General features: G+C 48.8%; 1 protein-coding gene across 1 annotated transcript in view; it reads left to right on the plus strand.

Moving 5' to 3' along the window:
* Positions 1-16,566, plus strand: part of PDK3 (pyruvate dehydrogenase kinase 3) — a 1,449,910-nt gene that overhangs the window by 525,596 nt on the left and 907,748 nt on the right. The window contains exon 4 of the mRNA XM_086934512.1: positions 4,011-4,195. Within this exon, the coding sequence (XP_086790638.1) occupies positions 4,011-4,195 (185 nt within the window). The remainder of the gene's footprint in view (positions 1-4,010; positions 4,196-16,566) is intronic.

The following is a 16,566-nucleotide window of genomic DNA, read 5'->3' on the forward strand; positions in this document are numbered from 1 at the left end:
GAGTTTTTCACAGGTCTTTGAAGGCCTCAGTTTGAAGTTTCAGCATTGGCAACACGGGCGCCATTCTTCATTCTAGAGGGAAAGGAGTTGGTAGAAAATGTGATTATATGCCAGATATAGAGATCAGGAATGGCACAAGGAAGCTTGATTGTAATATCAACTTGGCAGGCTCTAATTCAGTTGGTAGTAGTAGAGGAAGGAGAGTTTTACAGAAAAGATGGAAGAGGAAGTAACCTCAACTTATGTCATTCTAAAAGGGTTTAATAGAGTGTTGGTGCTCATTTTAGGCTAGCATGCCTTGTAATGTGTTTTCATTATAAGGAATATGAATGGTAAGCTGTATATAGATTGAAGAGACCAACATCTTCTGAGTTGGTAGGAACAGAAAACTATGTTTATCAAATTAGATCTTAATTGTGAAAAACTGATTTTGCTGAATGGGTCAGTGAGAAGACAGGTGAAATGGTGGCTAAACAGACAGACAGACTAGTTGAGGAGCTTTCTATATCATATTAAGATAAAGGAGGCTGCACAGACGACATTTTGCAAAGTAACTTTCCTATATCTACTCGAAGGGAAGTTGGGTTACAGTTACAACAAGCATTGGCAAAGTCAGCATGTCCGGCGTTGCCTGCTGATATATGAAGAATGGCGCCCGTGTTGCCAATGCTGAAACTTTAGCACGCACCCAGGGCGGGACGGCAATGAGAAACAAGCAGACGCAATGCCTTAAAAAAAAGAACGGAAGGGGCGTGGACGCTAAAGTTAAAGTGCGCTATTCTTTCAAATAATAAAAAAGTTGCACAGAGCACTTGCACTTTATGAGATACTTTTGCTGCTAGTTATTCATTGGTAAAGAGTGTTCCGTAGAAGACGCTTAGAACATCAGCACTTTTTTGAGCACTTTATAAAAACTTCTTGCTGCTAGTATTAATTGGGATCATTTCTCTAAAAGAAGCTTTTTTAATTGTTGTGAGTTGTTTGATATATATATACTTTTGGATTACAACCGCATATTAATTCTTCTGTGTACCTCACTTAATCGGGTTTCCCGATATTGCATAGCGTGCTCCAACTTAAAGAAGTCTGTTTATTTTGTAAGACCATCTGCATTGAAATTAAGTTGTCCACTGTAGAGCATAGCCTAGTGAAGAGAAAAATGGTCCTCTTTTAATTGTATATTTTTTTAGCATAAAATCGAACTTGTAATTTTATTTGAATTTTCATATGTATGGAATGGTGTTTTAATCATGTATTTTATGTGGAATTCTTCGGAATTGTAAATCATAATAAATATTGAATAATACAGATTAAAAGGATCAAGTTGCAAGAAAAATAAAGGCGCCCAGCAGCTATAGTTACAGCGTGCCATGCTGTCGAAATTAAAAAAATAACGTTGATGAAAAGTTGTAATCAAAGCTGCGCCTTTGCAGGAAAGCATGTTGTGCCTGCAGTAGGAGAAAATTATTAAAGCAAATAGTGCTCTCAGACTGTAAATAAGAAATACAGTGTAGCAACAGAAGTAAAAGGGCCAGTCCCCGTGGTAGACTACAAATGAAGACAAGGCCGTTCTAAGGACTAACCAGCCTATTAACGAATCAGAAGCCAGCATTTACAGAGGACAATGACACAAGCCTATGAAAAAATATGCTTGGAGAGTGGGAAGTGCTTCAAGTCCATACTTGAATACAGCATGCCTCGCAGAGCAGCCCATGCGCTGCCCAGGCTCGACTTAAAACAGGTCTGTGGCAAACATACTGTCCTGCTTAGATTATGTATACTTATAAACCAGAAGCAAGAAACAAGGATGTTGCCGTAAAGGAGGAGACAGGCAGCAGAAACTAATCACAACTTTTTATCTGGGTTGTCAAAAATTTACACTTTGGGCAGTGCTGCAGCCTGTTATCCTAAGTAACAAAATAGCTCTGTGGAATGGCAGCCCAGGAAAATTGTACACAGGGTGTTGTGAGGCTGTAAATAATTTGAAAAAAACGATAGGCTAAAATGTCACTGTAGAAAGATCACTGGCATATTATTTGCCGCCGTGAAATGCCCATGATAAGCCCTAGCAGAAGCTTGTCTATCAATGCTGAGTAAAGGTCATTCTGTGTACTGCACACTATACACGAATAATCTGAATTGTGCAAATTCAAAGTCATTCTGTGCGGTTCATGCCTCACATTAACAGCGTGTGGTTTGCAAGTTCAACTTTGTTTTGTAGGTCCATGCCTCACTCTAAGGTGAGTATGCAGGCTCATGGCACTCATCATGCAGCATACCTCACACTACTACCACACTGTACCACGGTGTCCTCTGAGAAGAGGCAGAACACATGCCTTTTTACAAGTGCTACACCTTAGGCTGCTGTTGCTGCAGGCCTGTTTGCTGGTCCTCTCTAGTAAGAACCCAGGCCAGGTCATCATAATATAGTGGCAGGTGGAATTTGGTACTTGATAGAAACTTCTCAGGCACAAATGTGTCTATGCAGCCCCCCATACCAATTAGCAGCCATTCTGCAGTGCCCCATAAAGAGCCATAACTAGGCCATTCTATATGACAAGTTGCGTCCTGATAAAGCAGTCACTTATGTGAGTGCACAATAAAAAGAGGACAAACTCAAAACATTCTGTAGACACCAATCTGCTTACTAATATGGTAGAATGTGGGAGCTCGTGCCTTGTAAGAAGATCACGTGCAGGTCATTCAAAGTGCAGCACTTCCCATACAAATATGGCAGCAGGTGAAGAATCAGATGCTCAGGGAGATAGGGGCAGCCATGGACTGGTCTTTGTGTATATGACCCTTCCTTATCTAATATGGCGGCAGGCACACTCTCGTGGCCCTGACAATTGGCGAGGCTTAAGATCATTGAATAACCAATGTCAATATAGTGGTATTTAGGGTCTCGTGCATGAAAGAAGAAGGAGATTGGGAAGTACGAAAGATGGGTGAAAAATAGAAAGAAATGTATCGGTGGGAAAGGGAGAAGGGCATGGTCAGTAATGGCATGAGACAAAGGCATTGAGAACTAGACAGACTGCAAATCTTCTAGTAGCGGAAGGACCTCTGCAGCCCGTACTTCCAGATTAATTAGTGTGTTGAATATTAAAGGGGGAGAGCTGCGCTAGTACTGCAGCCAAAAGCTGTAAATTACTTGAAACGCCAATAAGTCATTAGACATCGTAATAAATAAGAAATACTATTAAAAGATGATCCTGTGCCATTTACCTTGCTTGCCAACCGCACTTCTTCCTGCACTGCTGCTCCTGGCTTCTGCTGTTGAGTATTGGGGGAGGGGAGAGGGGGGTGTCATGTGAGTCCGGGATGCAGCAATGCTGGAAGGCATAAAGGGCTCCGCTATATGAAAGTGAAAGCACGGTTTGGCGGTATGTGCACTGTTATAAAAGAAGAAATGGATGTTTGTAAAGTAGTTTGTGGCCAGACACACAGATAACAAGAAAAGCGGACAACAAAGGAAGGGTGGGAGGGAATGAGCATATGGGGTGTGAGCGATAAAGAAAGTTAATTGCTGTAAGAGTGGGAGCAAGAAGTGAGGCCGAGCGAGCTCTGGCGAAAGCAGCCTGCTGCTTTCAAGTCCGATGCCAGATGACAGCTTCGCGCTTGAATGCCTCACATGCACTGGCCATAAACCGCATTCCAAAGGTCTTTGGGAGCATTTTCTGGTGCCCCTTCTAAATCTCTCGCATAGCGATCGCTTACGCGATAGCTAGGCTCGACCTAAAAAAGAAATATGCAAGACAGTAATTGACGTGCCATCTGAAGTCTGTTTTACACACTTGGGCAATCAATTCCTGTAGAGTAGTATCACTTTAACAGACGGCGGGCCAACTATCCTGCAACAGTGAGATAAAAACCTAGAATCTGTACTTGTAGTTTATGGTTATTAATTGGTAAATACGATTGCATTTTGTGAATGTGAAAAATAGCGTTTGAATTGTGACAGTTATGCTACAGATCGTCCAACCCTTCCTTTTTTTCATTACACACAGCTTTTTAGATGTTCTAATAAGAAGCAGAAATAGACACAATGATGTGGTTCCTACAATGGCACAAGGCGTGATTGAGTATAAAGAAAAATATGGCTTTGATCCGTTCGTTAGCAGCAACATCCAGTATTTTCTTGATCGATTCTACACCAATCGTATCTCCTTTCGGATGCTCATAAATCAGCACAGTAAGTACATTCTTTATTTTCCCCTTGAGGTTAAGTTATTTGTCAGGGTTCCCCATAAAGTATAAACAAAGTTAGTGGCATGGAATCTCTTATTTCCCACATCCAGCACTCGCATTCAGCATAGAGGTGTTGTTCCTCGATCTGCTACCGAGGACAAGAAGGGATTTAAATTTTTTTTTTTAGAATTCAGATGGTGTACTGAGCGGAGGGAGATGGGAGCAGGTTGTCACATAACATATGTGTATTATATATCTCTCGACTAACAGTTGCTGGTCAGGATGGAGGCGTTGACCACCGGTCTGCTTCAGAACATGAAGGGGATTCTCCAGTCTCTTTGTTATTTCCCATGTGTTTCACAGCCAACAAAAGGTCTCTTCTTCCAGTCACATGTTGTAGACACCTAAATCTGCATACGGGAGCCCTACGATGTACACAGAGTTAGGACTTTATATAAATTCAAATCTTAGCTTGTGGATCTTGTCATAAAACAGAATGGCCAAAAACTGAACTCCCTGGCTTTTCCCCCAAAAACTGCCACCTAACAATTAAATCCTGATTAAATGAACTATTACTAGTCAATGCGACTCCGAAACTGGGAATCCTGGTGTTGTCTCATTACTTTTCTAACCCTTCAATGTATATCGCCCCAACAGCCAGCAAAAAGACCAAATACACCAATCTTCAAGTTCACCTCTTGAGAAACATCAACATTTTCGTTCTCACATGAGTTTTCGATCAGTTTAGCATGCTATGATCTTATCATCGCTGGATTCAGGAAATGCCAAATTAACTGACCCCCAAGTAACCGCATTAGCCACCTTCAAAGCTGTCCTACTGCAACCACTTTGCTAGTCTCTGACCTACTCAAATATTACATTGTTCCAGTAGTTGTCAGCGTACTACTTTATCTCAACTTCAAAGCCAGCACCACTTTTAAAATGGTCTATATCACCCCGGAAGTTATTAATAAAAAATCTCCCAAATAATTCATTGACAAGTTGAAAATGTCTGAAGGCAAGACGATCCAAAATTCTACAAATTGTTAGACTGAAACACCTGCATTCAAGAGAAATGAACACTGGTTAACCGAGACAGTACCTTTCACGCGAAACCTTGTACATTTTACCTCTGACTGCTCCATTGGCTCCTTACATTCAGAAAGAAACTGAAATTGTATTGTTCCATAAGTTCTGGATCACAGCCTCACTGTCAACTCAACAGTTATGCTTGTAACCATTTACACCATTCAAGAAATACTGTTCTACTAACCACTCCGCCATATTTGCACACCCACAAGCATGCATGCATGATCCACCCTGCAACTCTTAGATTCACAAAGTGTGTTTTTCTTTATACGGAGAACCGTGTGGCAGAAAATTGAGAAAACAGTGGCTTCTGTTCCACAAAGAAAAAGACGTGTTCAACCCAGTCCATCTAAAGAGGATTTTTTTCTGAGGTTCAAGATTAACTAATCAGGGTGCGGTGTAAAGGCAAACTATGTTTGCACTTCTTAGACTCTTTTAGGTATTAAATGCTTATTTTCTCTAAGACTTCTACCGTATTAGCTCTTCTTTCCAGACTGGGCCAGGCTCCCAGCAATTGTTTGAAGTTTACAAAAGTCCTATTTTTAATAGTTTAGACCCATGGTGCTTAATCTGGCGAATTAAAGGGCAGTTGAAACCTTCCTTTTCCATCGCAAATTATGACGTTATGATTAACAACTATGCCTCGACACTTTCTTAATTTGGAAGGTGTTTTGGACCTACTTTTATGTGTTTTCACCATTCTTTGCAATAAGTAGAGGTCAGGTGATATTCAAGATAAACTCTTGAAAATTATTAATGAGGGTGCATTCACGCCGCTGTTATTGTTGCTAGACCTCTATCCAGATAATTCTGCATCAGTAATCTGCAAACAAAATGCAAAGGTAATAATTCAAATCCTTGTTGGGGGACACACTTGCAGAATAGTAAAAGGGGCTGTTTCTTCTACTGCAGCCTTTATGACCTGGGCTTGTGCATTGATTATTTATTTTCTCACTAATACGAATGTTTCAATTGTTTTTAATAAAGAGCTTGCAAAAAAACAATAGACACAACTGTGCGATAACCCTATTCTCAAAACCATCTAGACCCTGTTTTCCTGAGAATACCAACATTCCAAACCAGAGCCGAACCTATGCTCAGTGTCTCAGTGTCATGGCATTTCCACTTCTTGGTTTCAGGAAATCACTCATTCCCTTATCAATCTATGATATACTAGGCTTAGTTTGCATCATTAATATTGTCTTAAATCCTCTCCCTTACTGTAATTAGTTGGTCCTTTATCTGCTCATTCCTCTCGGTCTCAGATATTGTAAACTTAAAATAAAAAAATTACAAGCATTTACAATGCAATGGTCTCGCCTTTGCAAAAGTTAGAGCTGTTGGCATTGTAAATGACACATTTTTCTCTGTGTTGTTTTTGAAAACAGATAAATATATGGCATTGCCATTTACAATGACAATAGCTTAATCTCTCGCAAATATGAGTAGTGAATAGTTGTAGTAGAGTTAGTAGTAGATAGAGCGAGTAGTGTAGTGATTTGAGAGTAGAGAGTAGTAGATAGTGAGTAGTAGAGAATGAGTAGTATAGAGTAGTGGTGAGTAGAGTAGTAGAGAGTAGTAGAACGAGTAGTATAGAGTTAGAGTTGTAGATTGTGAGTAGTAGATAGTAGAGAGTGATTAGTAGAGTGTGAGTAGAGTAGAGAGTAGTAGAAAGTGAGTAGTAGAGTAAGTAGTACAGAGTGAATAGTAGAGTGAGTAATAGTGAGTAGTAGAGTGATTAGTAGAGAGCGCGTAGTAGAGGAGTAGAGTGTGTTGTAGAATATTATAGTTAGTACTAGAGAGTAATAGAGTTATTAATAGAGTAGTAGTGAGTAGTAGAGTTTTAGAGTACTGTAGTGAGTATAGTGAATAGTAGAGAGTAGTAGAGTGAGTAGTAGAGTGAGTAGGGATTATTAGAGAGTTGTAGAGTAAGAAGTAGAGTACTAGAGGGAGTAGTAGGGAGAGTAGTAGAGAGTTAGTAAAGAGTGAGTAGTAAAGTGCGAGTAGTAATGTGTGAGTAGTAAAGCCCGAGTAGTAAAGAGTGAGTAGTGGAGTGAGTAGTAATGAGTACTCGAGTAGTAGAGAGTATAGTAGTAGAGAGTAGTAGAACAAGTAGTATAAAGTTAGTAGAGTTGTAGATAGTGAGTAGTAGATAGTAGAGTGATTAGTAGAGTGTGAGTAGAGTAGCAAAAAATGATTAGTAGAGGAAGTAGTAGAGAGTGAGAAGTAGAGTGAGTAATAGTGAGTTGTAGTAGAGTTAGTAGTAGATCCAGAGCGAGTAGTATAGTGATTGGAGAGAAGTAGAGAGTGAGTAGTAGAGAATGAGTAGAGTAGAGAGTAGTAGAAAGTGAGTAGTAGAGTAAGTAGTAGAGAGTGAGTAGTAGAGTGAGTTATAGTGAGTAGTAGAGTGATTAGTAAAGAGTGTAGTAGAGTAGTAGAGAGTGTGTTGTAGACTATTAGAGTTAGTACTAGACAGTAATAGTTATTAATAGAAAGTGAGTGGTAGAGAGTTGTAGAGTACTATAGTGAGTATAGTGTTTAGTAGAGTGTGAGTAGATATTAGTAGAGTGAGTAGTACAGAGTGAGTAGTAGAGTAAGTATGAAGTATTAGAGAGTTGTAGAGTAAGTAGTTGAGTACTAGAGGGAGTAGTAGAGTGAGTAGAAGAGAGTGAGTAGTAAAGTGCAAGTAGTAAAGTGTGAGTAGTAAAGTGCAAGTAGTAAAGTGTAAGTAGTAAAGTTCAAGTAGTAAAGAGGGAGTAGTGGAGTGAGTAATAGTGAGTGGTAGAGAGTGCGTAGAAGAGAGTGAGTAGTAGAGAGTGCTTAGTAGAGTATTAGAGTGAGTACGAGAGTACTCAAGATTGAGTAGTAGAGTGAGTAGGGAGTATTAGAGAGTTGTAGAGTAAGTATAGTAGTAGAGTGAGTAAGAGTGAGTAGTAGAGAGTGCGCAGTAGAGTAGTAGAGTGAGTACTAGAGAGTAGTTGAGATTGAGTAGTAGAGTGAGTAGGAAGTATTAGAGAGTTGTAGAGTAAGTAGAGTAGTAGAGTGAGTATTAGAGAGTAGTAAAGCATGAGTAGTAGAGAGGGAGAAGTACAGGAGAGAGTAGTAAAGGGTAGAACGTAGTAGAGTGAGTAGTAGAGAGTGAGTAGTAGAGAGTGAGTAGTAAAGACTAGAGAGTGAGTAGTAGAGAGTGAGTAGTAGATAGTAGAGAGCGAGTAGTAGAGCATAGTAGAGAGTAGTAGAGAGTTGTAGAGAAGAGTAGTATAGGGTGGAGGGTAGGGTGAGGGTGGAGTTTTATGGTGAGGGTCGAGTTGATGGGTGGAGAGTTCGTGGGTGGAGTTGGTGGGTGGAGTTGGTGGATGGAGTTGGAGGGTGGAGTTGGAGGGTGGAGTTGGAGGGTGGAGTTGGAGGGTGGAGTTGGAGGGTGGAGTTGAAGGGTGGAGTTGAAGGGTGGAGTTGAAGGGTGGAGTTGGAGGGTGGAGTTGGAGGGTGGAGTTGGAGGGTGGAGTTGGAGGGTGGAGTTGGAGGGTGGAGTTGGAGGGTGGAGTTGGAGGGTGGAGTTGGAGGGTGGAGTTGGAGGGTGGATTTTGAGTTGGAGGGTGGATTTTGAGTTGGAGGGTGGATTTTGAGTTGGAGGGTGGATTTTGAGTTGGAGGGTGGATTTGAAGGGTGGAGTTGGAGGGTGGAGTTGGAGGGTGGAGTTGGAGGGTGGAGTTGGAGGGTGGAGTTGGAGGGTGGAGTTGGAGGGTGGAGTTGGAGGGTGGAGTTGGAGGGTGGAGTTGGAGTTGGAGGGTGGAGTTGGAGGGTGGAGTTGGAGGGTGGAGTTGGAGTTGGAGGGTGGAGTTGGAGGGTGGAGTTGGAGGGTGGAGTTGGAGGGTGGAGTTGGAGGGTGGAGTTGGAGGGTGGAGTTGGAGGGTGGAGTTGGAGGGTGGAGTTGGAGTTGGAGGGTGGAGTTGGAGGGTGGAGTTGGAGGGTGGAGTTGGAGTTGGAGGGTGGAGTTGGAGGGTGGAGTTGGAGGGTGGAGTTGGAGTTGGAGGGTGGAGTTGGAGGGGTGAGTTGGAGGGGTGAGTTGGAGGGGTGAGTTGGAGGGGTGAGTTGGAGGGGTGAGTTGGAGGGGTGAGTTGGAGGGGTGAGTTGGAGGGGTGAGTTGGAGCTTGAGTTGGAGGGTGGATTTTGAGTTGGAGGGTGGATTTTGAGTTGGAGGGTGGAGTTGGAGGGTGGAGTTGGAGGGTGGAGTTGGAGGGTGGAGTTGGAGGGTGGAGTTGGAGGGTGAGTTGGAGGGTGGAGTTGGAGGGTGGAGTTGGAGGGTGGAGTTGGAGGGTGGAGTTGGAGGGTGGAGTTGGAGGGTGGAGTTGGAGGGTGGAGTTGGAGGGTGAGTTGGAGGGTGGAGTTGGAGGGTGGAGGGTGGAGTTGGAGTTGGAGGGTGGATTTTGAGTTGGAGGGTGGAGTTGAAGGGTGGAGTTGAAGGGTGGAGTTGGAGGGGTGAGTTGGAGGGGTGAGTTGGAGCTTGAGTTGGAGGGGTGAGTTGGAGCTTGAGTTGGAGGTGCAGTTGGATTTGGAGGGTGGATTTGGAGGGTGGGGGTGGAGTTGGAGGGGTGAGTTGGAGGGGTGAGTTGGAGGGGTGAGTTGGAGCTTGAGTTGGAGGGTGGAGTTGGAGGGTTGAGTTGGAGGGTTGAGTTGGAGGGTGGAGTTGGAGGGTGGAGTTGGAGGGTGGGGGTGGAGTTGGAAGGTGGAGGGTGGGGGTGGAGTTGGAAGGTGGAGGGTGGAGTTGGAAGGTGAAGGGTGGAGTTGGAAGGTGAAGGGTGGAGTTGGAAGGTGAAGGGTGGAGTTGGAAGGTGAAGGGTGGAGTTGGAAGGTGAAGGGTGGAGTTGGAAGGTGGAGTTGGAAGGTGGAGTTGGAAGGTGGAGTTGGAAGGTGAAGTTGGAAGGTGGAGTTGGAGCTTGAGTTGGAGCTTGAGTTGGAGCTTGAGTTGGAGCTTGAGTTGGAGCTTGAGTTGGATTTGGAGGGTGGAGTTGGAGGGTGGGTGTGGAGTTGGAGGGGTGAGTTGGAGGGTGGAGTTGGAGGGGTGAGTTGGAGGGTGGAGTTGGAGCTTGAGTTGGAGGGTGGAGTTGGATTTGGAGGGTGGGGTTGGAGGGTGGAGTTGGAAGGTGGAGGGTGGAGTTGGAAGGTGGAGGGTGGAGGTGGAGGGTGGAGTTGGAAGGTGGAGGGTGGAGTTGGAAGGTGGAGGGTGGATTTGGAGGGTGGGGGTGGAGTTGTAGGGGTGAGTTGGAGGGGTGAGTTGGAGCTTGAGTTGGAGCTTGAGTTGGAGCTTGAGTTGGATTTGGAGGGTGGAGTTGGAGGGTGGGGTGGAGTTGGAGGGGTGAGTTGGAGGGTGGAGTTGGAGGGGTGAGTTGGAGGGTGGAGTTGGAGCTTGAGTTGGAGGGTGGAGTTGGATTTGGAGGGTGGGGTTGGAGGGTGGAGTTGGAAGGTGGAGGGTGGAGTTGGAAGGTGGAGGGTGGAGTTGGAAGGTGGAGGGTGGAGTTGGAAGGTGGAGGGTGGAGTTGGAAGGTGGAGGGTGGATTTGGAGGGTGGGGGTGGAGTTGTAGGGGTGAGTTGGAGGGGTGAGTTGGAGCTTGAGTTGGAGCTTGAGTTGGAGCTTGAGTTGGAGGGTGGAGTTGGATTTGGAGGGTTGAGTTGGAGGTTGGAGGGTTGAGTTGGAGGGTGGGGGTGGAGTTGGAAGGTGAAGGGTGGAGTTGGAAGGTGGAGGGTGGAGTTGGAAGGTGGAGGGTGGAGTTGGAGGGTGGTGTTTGAGGGTGGTGTTTGAGGGTGGAGTTTGAGTTGGAGGGTGGAGTTGGAGGGTGGAGTTGGAGCTTGAGTTGGAGGGTGGAGTTGGATTTGGAGGTGGAGTTGGAGGGTGGGGGTGGAGTTGGAGGGGTGAGTTGGAGGGGTGAGTTGGAGGGTGGAGTTGGAGCTTGAGTTGGAGGGTGGAGTTGGATTTGGAGGGTGGAGTTGGAGGGTGGGGTGGAGTTGGAGGGTGGAGTTGGAAGGTGGAGGGTGGAGGGTGGAGTTGGAAGGTGGAGGGTGGAGTTGGAAGGTGGAGGGTGGAGTTTGAGGGTGGAGTTTGAGGGTGGAGTTTGAGGGTGGAGTTTGAGGGTGGAGTTAGACTTGAGTTGGAGGTGGAGTTGGAGGGTGGAGGGTGGAGTTGGAAGGTGGAGGGTGGAGTTGGAAGGTGGAGGGTGGAGTTGGAAGGTGGAGGGTGGAGTTGGAAGGTGGAGGGTGGAGTTGGAAGGTGGAGGGTGGAGTTGGAGGGGTGAGTTGGAGGGGTGAGTTGGAGGGGTGAGTTGGAGGGGTGAGTTGGAGGGGTGAGTTGGAGGGGTGAGTTGGAGGGGTGAGTTGGAGGGGTGTGTTGGAGGGGTGAGTTGGAGGGTAGAGTTTGAGTTGGAGGGTAGAGTTTGAGTTGGAGGTAGAGTTGGAGGGTGGAGTTTGAGTTGGAGGGTGGAGTTGGAGGGTGGCGTTGCAGGGTGGGGTTTGAGTTGGAGGGTGGAGTTTGAGTTGGAGGGTGGAGTTTGAGTTGGAGGGTGGAGTTTGAGTTGGAGGGTGGAGTTTGAGTTGGAGGGTGGAGTTTGAGTTGGAGGGTGGAGTTGGAGGGTGGCATTGGAGGGTGGAGTTGCAGGGTGGGGTTTGAGTTGGAGGGTAGAGTTGGAGGGTGGCGTTGGAGGGTGGCGTTGGAGGGTGGAGTTGGAGGGTGGAGTTGGAGGGTGGAGTTGGAGGGTGGAGTTGGAGGGTGGAGTTGGAGGGTGGAGTTGGAGGGTGGAGTTGGAGGGTGGAGTTGGAGGGTGGAGTTGGAGTTGGAGGGTGGAGTTGGAGGGTGGAGGTTGAGTTGGAGGGTGGAGTTGGAGGGTGGAGTTGGAGGGTGGAGTTGGAGGGTGGAGTTGGAGTTGGAGGTGGAGTTGGAGTTGGAGGGTGGAGTTGGAGGGTAGAGTTGGAGTTGGAGGGTGGAGTTTGAGTTGGAGGGTGGAGTTTGAGTTGGAGGGGTGAGTTGGAGGGTGGAGTTGGGAAGGTGGAGTTAGAGGGTGGAGTTGGAGGGTGGAGTTGGAGGGTGGAGTTGGAGGGTGGAGTTGGAGGGTGGAGTTGGAGGGTGGAGTTGGAGGGTGGAGTTGGAGGGTGGAGTTGGAGGGTGGAGTTGGAGGGTGGAGTTGGAGTTGGAGGGTGGAGTTGGAGGGTGGAGTTGGAGGGTGGAGTTGGAGGGTGGAGTTGGAGGGTGGAGTTGGAGGGTGGAGTTGGAGGGTGGAGTTGGAGGGTGGAGTTGGAGGGTGGAGTTGGAGGGTGGAGTTGGAGGGTAGAGTTGGAGTTGGAGGGTGGAGTTGGAGGGTGGAGTTGGAGTTGGAGGGTGGAGTTGGAGGGTAGAGTTGGAGTTGGAGGGTGGAGTTGGAGGGTGAGTTGGAGGTGGAGGGGAGTTGGAGGGTGGAGTTGGAGGGTGGAGTTGGAGGGTGGAGTTGGAGGGTAGAGTTGGAGTTGGAGGGTGAGTTGGAGGGTGGAGTTGGAGTTGGAGGGTGGAGTTGGAGGGTAGAGTTGGAGTTGGAGGGTGGAGTTGGAGGGTAGAGGTGGAGGGTGGAGTTGGAGGGTGGAGTTGGAGGGTAGAGTTGGAAGGTGGAGTTGGAGGGTGGAGTTGGAGGGTAGAGTTGGAGTTGGAGGGTAGAGTTGGAGTTGGAGGTGGAGTTGGAGGGTAGAGTTGGAGTTGGAGGGGTGAGTTGGAGGGTGGAGTTGGAAGGTGGAGTTGGAAGGTGGAGTTGGAGGGTGGAGTTGGAGGGTGGAGTTGGAGGGTAGAGTTGGAGTTGGAGGGGTGAGTTGGAGGGTGGAGTTGGAAGGTGGAGTTGGAGGGTGGAGTTGGAGGGTAGAGTTGGAGTTGGAGGTGGAGTTGGAGGGTAGAGTTGGAGTTGGAGGGTGGAGTTGGAGGGTAGAGTTGGAGTTGGAGGGTGGAGTTGGAGGGTAGAGTTGGAGTTGGAGGGGTGAGTTGGAGGGTGGAGTTGGAAGGTGGAGTTGGAAGGTGGAGTTGGAGGGTGGAGTTGGAGGGTGGAGTTGGAGGGTGGAGTTGGAGGGTGGAGTTGGAGGGTAGAGTTGGAGTTGGAGGGGTGAGTTGGAGGGTGGAGTTGGAAGGTGGAGTTGGAGGGTGGAGTTGGAGGGTGGAGTTGGAGGGTAGAGTTGGAGTTGGAGGGTGGAGTTGGAGGGTGGAGTTGGAAGGTGGAGGGTGGAGTTGGAAGGTGGAGGGTGGAGTTGGAAGGTGGAGGGTGGAGTTGGAGGGGTGAGTTGGAGGGGTGAGTTGGAGGGTGAGTTGGAGGGGTGAGTTGGAGGGGTGAGTTGGAGGGGTGAGTTGGAGGGGTGAGTTGGAGGGGTGAGTTGGAGGGGTGAGTTGGAGGGTGGAGTTGGAAGGTGGAGTTGGAGGGTGGAGTTGGAGGGTGGAGTTGGAGGGTAGAGTTGGAGTTGGAGGGTGGAGTTGGAGGGTGGAGTTAGAGTTGGAGGGTGGAGTTGGAGTTGGAGGGTGGAGTTGGAGGGTGGAGTTGTGAGTTGGAGGGTGGAGTTGGAAGGTGGAGTTGGAGGGTGGAGTTGGAGGGTAGAGTTGGAAGGTGGAGTTGGAGGGTGGAGTTGGAGGGTGGAGTTAGAGTTGGAGGGTGGAGTTGGAGTTGGAGGGTGGAGTTGGAGGGTGGAGTTTGAGTTGGAGGGTGGAGTTGGAAGGTGGAGTTGGAGGGGTGAGTTGGAGGGTGGAGTTGGAAGGTGGAGTTGGAGGGTGGAGTTGGAGGGTGGAGTTGGAGGGTAGAGTTGGAGTTGGAGGGTGGAGTTGGAGGGTGGAGTTAGAGTTGGAGGGTGGAGTTGGAGTTGGAGGGTGGAGTTGGAGGGTGGAGTTTGAGTTGGAGGGTGGAGTTGGAAGGTGGAGTTGGAGGGTGGAGTTGGAGGGTAGAGTTGGAGTTGGAGGGTGGAGTTGGAGGGTAGAGTTGGAGTTGGAGGGGTGAGTTGGAGTTGGAGGGGTGAGTTGGAGGGTGGAGTTGGAAGGTGGAGTTGGGAAGGTGGAGTTGGAGGGTGGAGTTGGAGGGTGGAGTTGGAGGGTGGAGTTGGAGGGTGGAGTTGGAGGGTGGAGTTGGAGGGTAGAGTTGGAGTTGGAGGGTGGAGTTGGAGGGTAGAGTGGAGTTGGAGGGGTGAGTTGGAGGGTGGAGTTGGAAGGTGGAGTTGGAAGGTGGAGTTGGAGGGTGGAGTTGGAGGGTGGAGTTGGAGGGTGGAGTTGGAGGGTAGAGTTGGAGTTGGAGGGGTGAGTTGGAGGGTGGAGTTGGAAGGTGGAGTTGGAGGGTGGAGTTGGAGGGTGGAGTTGGAGGGTGGAGTTGGAGGGTAGAGTTGGAGGGTGGAGTTGGAGGGTGGAGTTGGAGGGTAGAGTTGGAGTTGGAGGTGGAGTTGGAGGGTGGAGTTGGAGTTGGAGGGTGGAGTTGGGAGTTGGAGGGTGGAGTTGGAGGGGTGAGTTGGAGGGTGAGTTGGAGGGTGGAGTTGGAGGGTGGAGTTGGAGGGTGGAGTTGGAGGGTGGAGTTGGAGGGTGGAGTTGGAGGGTGGAGTTGGAGTTGGAGGTGGAGTTGGAGGGTAGAGTTGGAGTTGGAGGGGTGAGTTGGAGGGTGGAGTTGGAAGGTGGAGTTGGAAGGTGGAGTTGGAAGGTGGAGTTGGAAGGTGGAGTTGGAGGGTGGAGTTGGAGGGTGGAGTTGGAGGGTGGAGTTGGAGGTGGAGTTTGAGTTGGAGGGGTGAGTTGGAGGGTGAGTTGAGGTGGAGTTGGAGGGTGGAGTTGGAGGGTGGAGTTGGAGTTGGAGGGTGGAGTTGGAGGGTGGAGTTGGAGTGGAGGGTGGAGTTGGAGGGTGAGTTGGAGTTGGAGGGTGGAGTTGGAGGGTGGAGTTTGAGTTGGAGGGTGGAGTTGGAGGGTGGAGTTTGAGTTGGAGGGGTGAGTTGGAGGGTGGAGTTGGAGGTGGAGTTGGAGGGTGGAGTTGGAGGGTGGAGTTGGAGGGTGGAGTTGGAGGGTGGAGTTGGAGGGTGGAGTTGGAGGGTGGAGTTGGAGGGTGGAGTTGGAGGGTAGAGGTTGGAGTTGGAGGGTGAGTTGGAGGGTGGAGTAGGAGGTGGAGTGAGTTGGAGGGTGGAGTTGGAGGGTGGAGTAGGAGGTGGAGTTGGAGGGTGGAGTTGGATGGTGGAGTTGGAGGGTGGAGTTGGAGTTGGAGGGTGGAGTTGAGTTGGAGGGGTGAGTTGGAGGGTGGAGTTGGAGGGTGGAGTTGGAGGGTAGAGTTGGAGTTGGAGGGTGGAGTTGGAGGGTAGAGTTGGAGTTGGAGGGTGGAGTTGGAGGGTAGAGTTGGAGTTGGAGGGGTGAGTTGGAGGGTGGAGTTGGAAGGTGGAGTTGGAGGGTGGAGTTGGAGGGTGGAGTTGGAGGTGGAGTTGGAGGGTGGAGTTGGAGGGTGGAGTTGGAGGGTGGAGTTGGAGGGGTGAGTGGAGGGGGGTGGAGTTGGGGGTGGAGTTGGAAGGTGGAGTTGGAGGGTGGAGTTGGAGGGTAGAGTTGGAGTTGGAGGGTGGAGTTGGAGGGTAGAGTTGGAGTTGGAGGGTGAGTTGGAGGGGTGAGTTGGAGGGTGGAGTTGGAGGGTGGAGTTGGAGGTAGAGTTGGAGTTGGAGGGTGGAGTTGGAGGGTAGAGTTGGAGTTGGAGGGTGGAGTTGGAGGGTAGAGTTGGAGTTGGAGGGTGAGTTGGAGGGTGGAGTTGGAAGGTGGAGTTGGAGGGTGGAGTTGGAGGGTGGAGTTGGAAGGTGGAGTTGGAGGGTGAGTTGGAGGGTGGGTTGGAGGGTGGAGTTGGAGGGTGGAGTTGGAGGGGTGAGTTGGAGGGGTGAGTTGGAGGGGTGAGTTGGGGGGTGGAGTTGGAAGGTGGAGTTGGAGGGTGGAGTTGGAGGGTAGAGTTGGAGTTGGAGGGTGAGTTGGAGGTAGAGTTGGAGTTGGAGGGTGAGTTGGAGGGGTGAGGTGGAGGGTGGAGTTGGAGGGTGGAGTTGGAGGGTAGAGTTGGAGGGTAGAGTTGGAGTTGGAGGGGTGAGTTGGAGGGTGGAGTTGGAAGGTAGAGTTGGAGGTGGAGTTGGAGGTAGAGTTGGAGTTGGAGGGTGGAGTTGGAGGGTAGAGTTGGAGTTGGAGGGTGGAGTTGGAGGGTAGAGTTGGAGTTGGAGGGGTGTGTGAGTTGGAGGGTGGAGTTGGAGGGTGGAGTTGGAAGGTGGAGTTGGAGGTGGAGTTGGAGGGTGGAGTTGGAGGTAGAGTTGGAG

The sequence above is a fragment of the Lissotriton vulgaris genome, chromosome 8, assembly GCF_964263255.1.
Source record: "Lissotriton vulgaris chromosome 8, aLisVul1.2, whole genome shotgun sequence".
In the NCBI taxonomy this organism is placed as follows: domain Eukaryota; kingdom Metazoa; phylum Chordata; class Amphibia; order Caudata; family Salamandridae; genus Lissotriton; species Lissotriton vulgaris.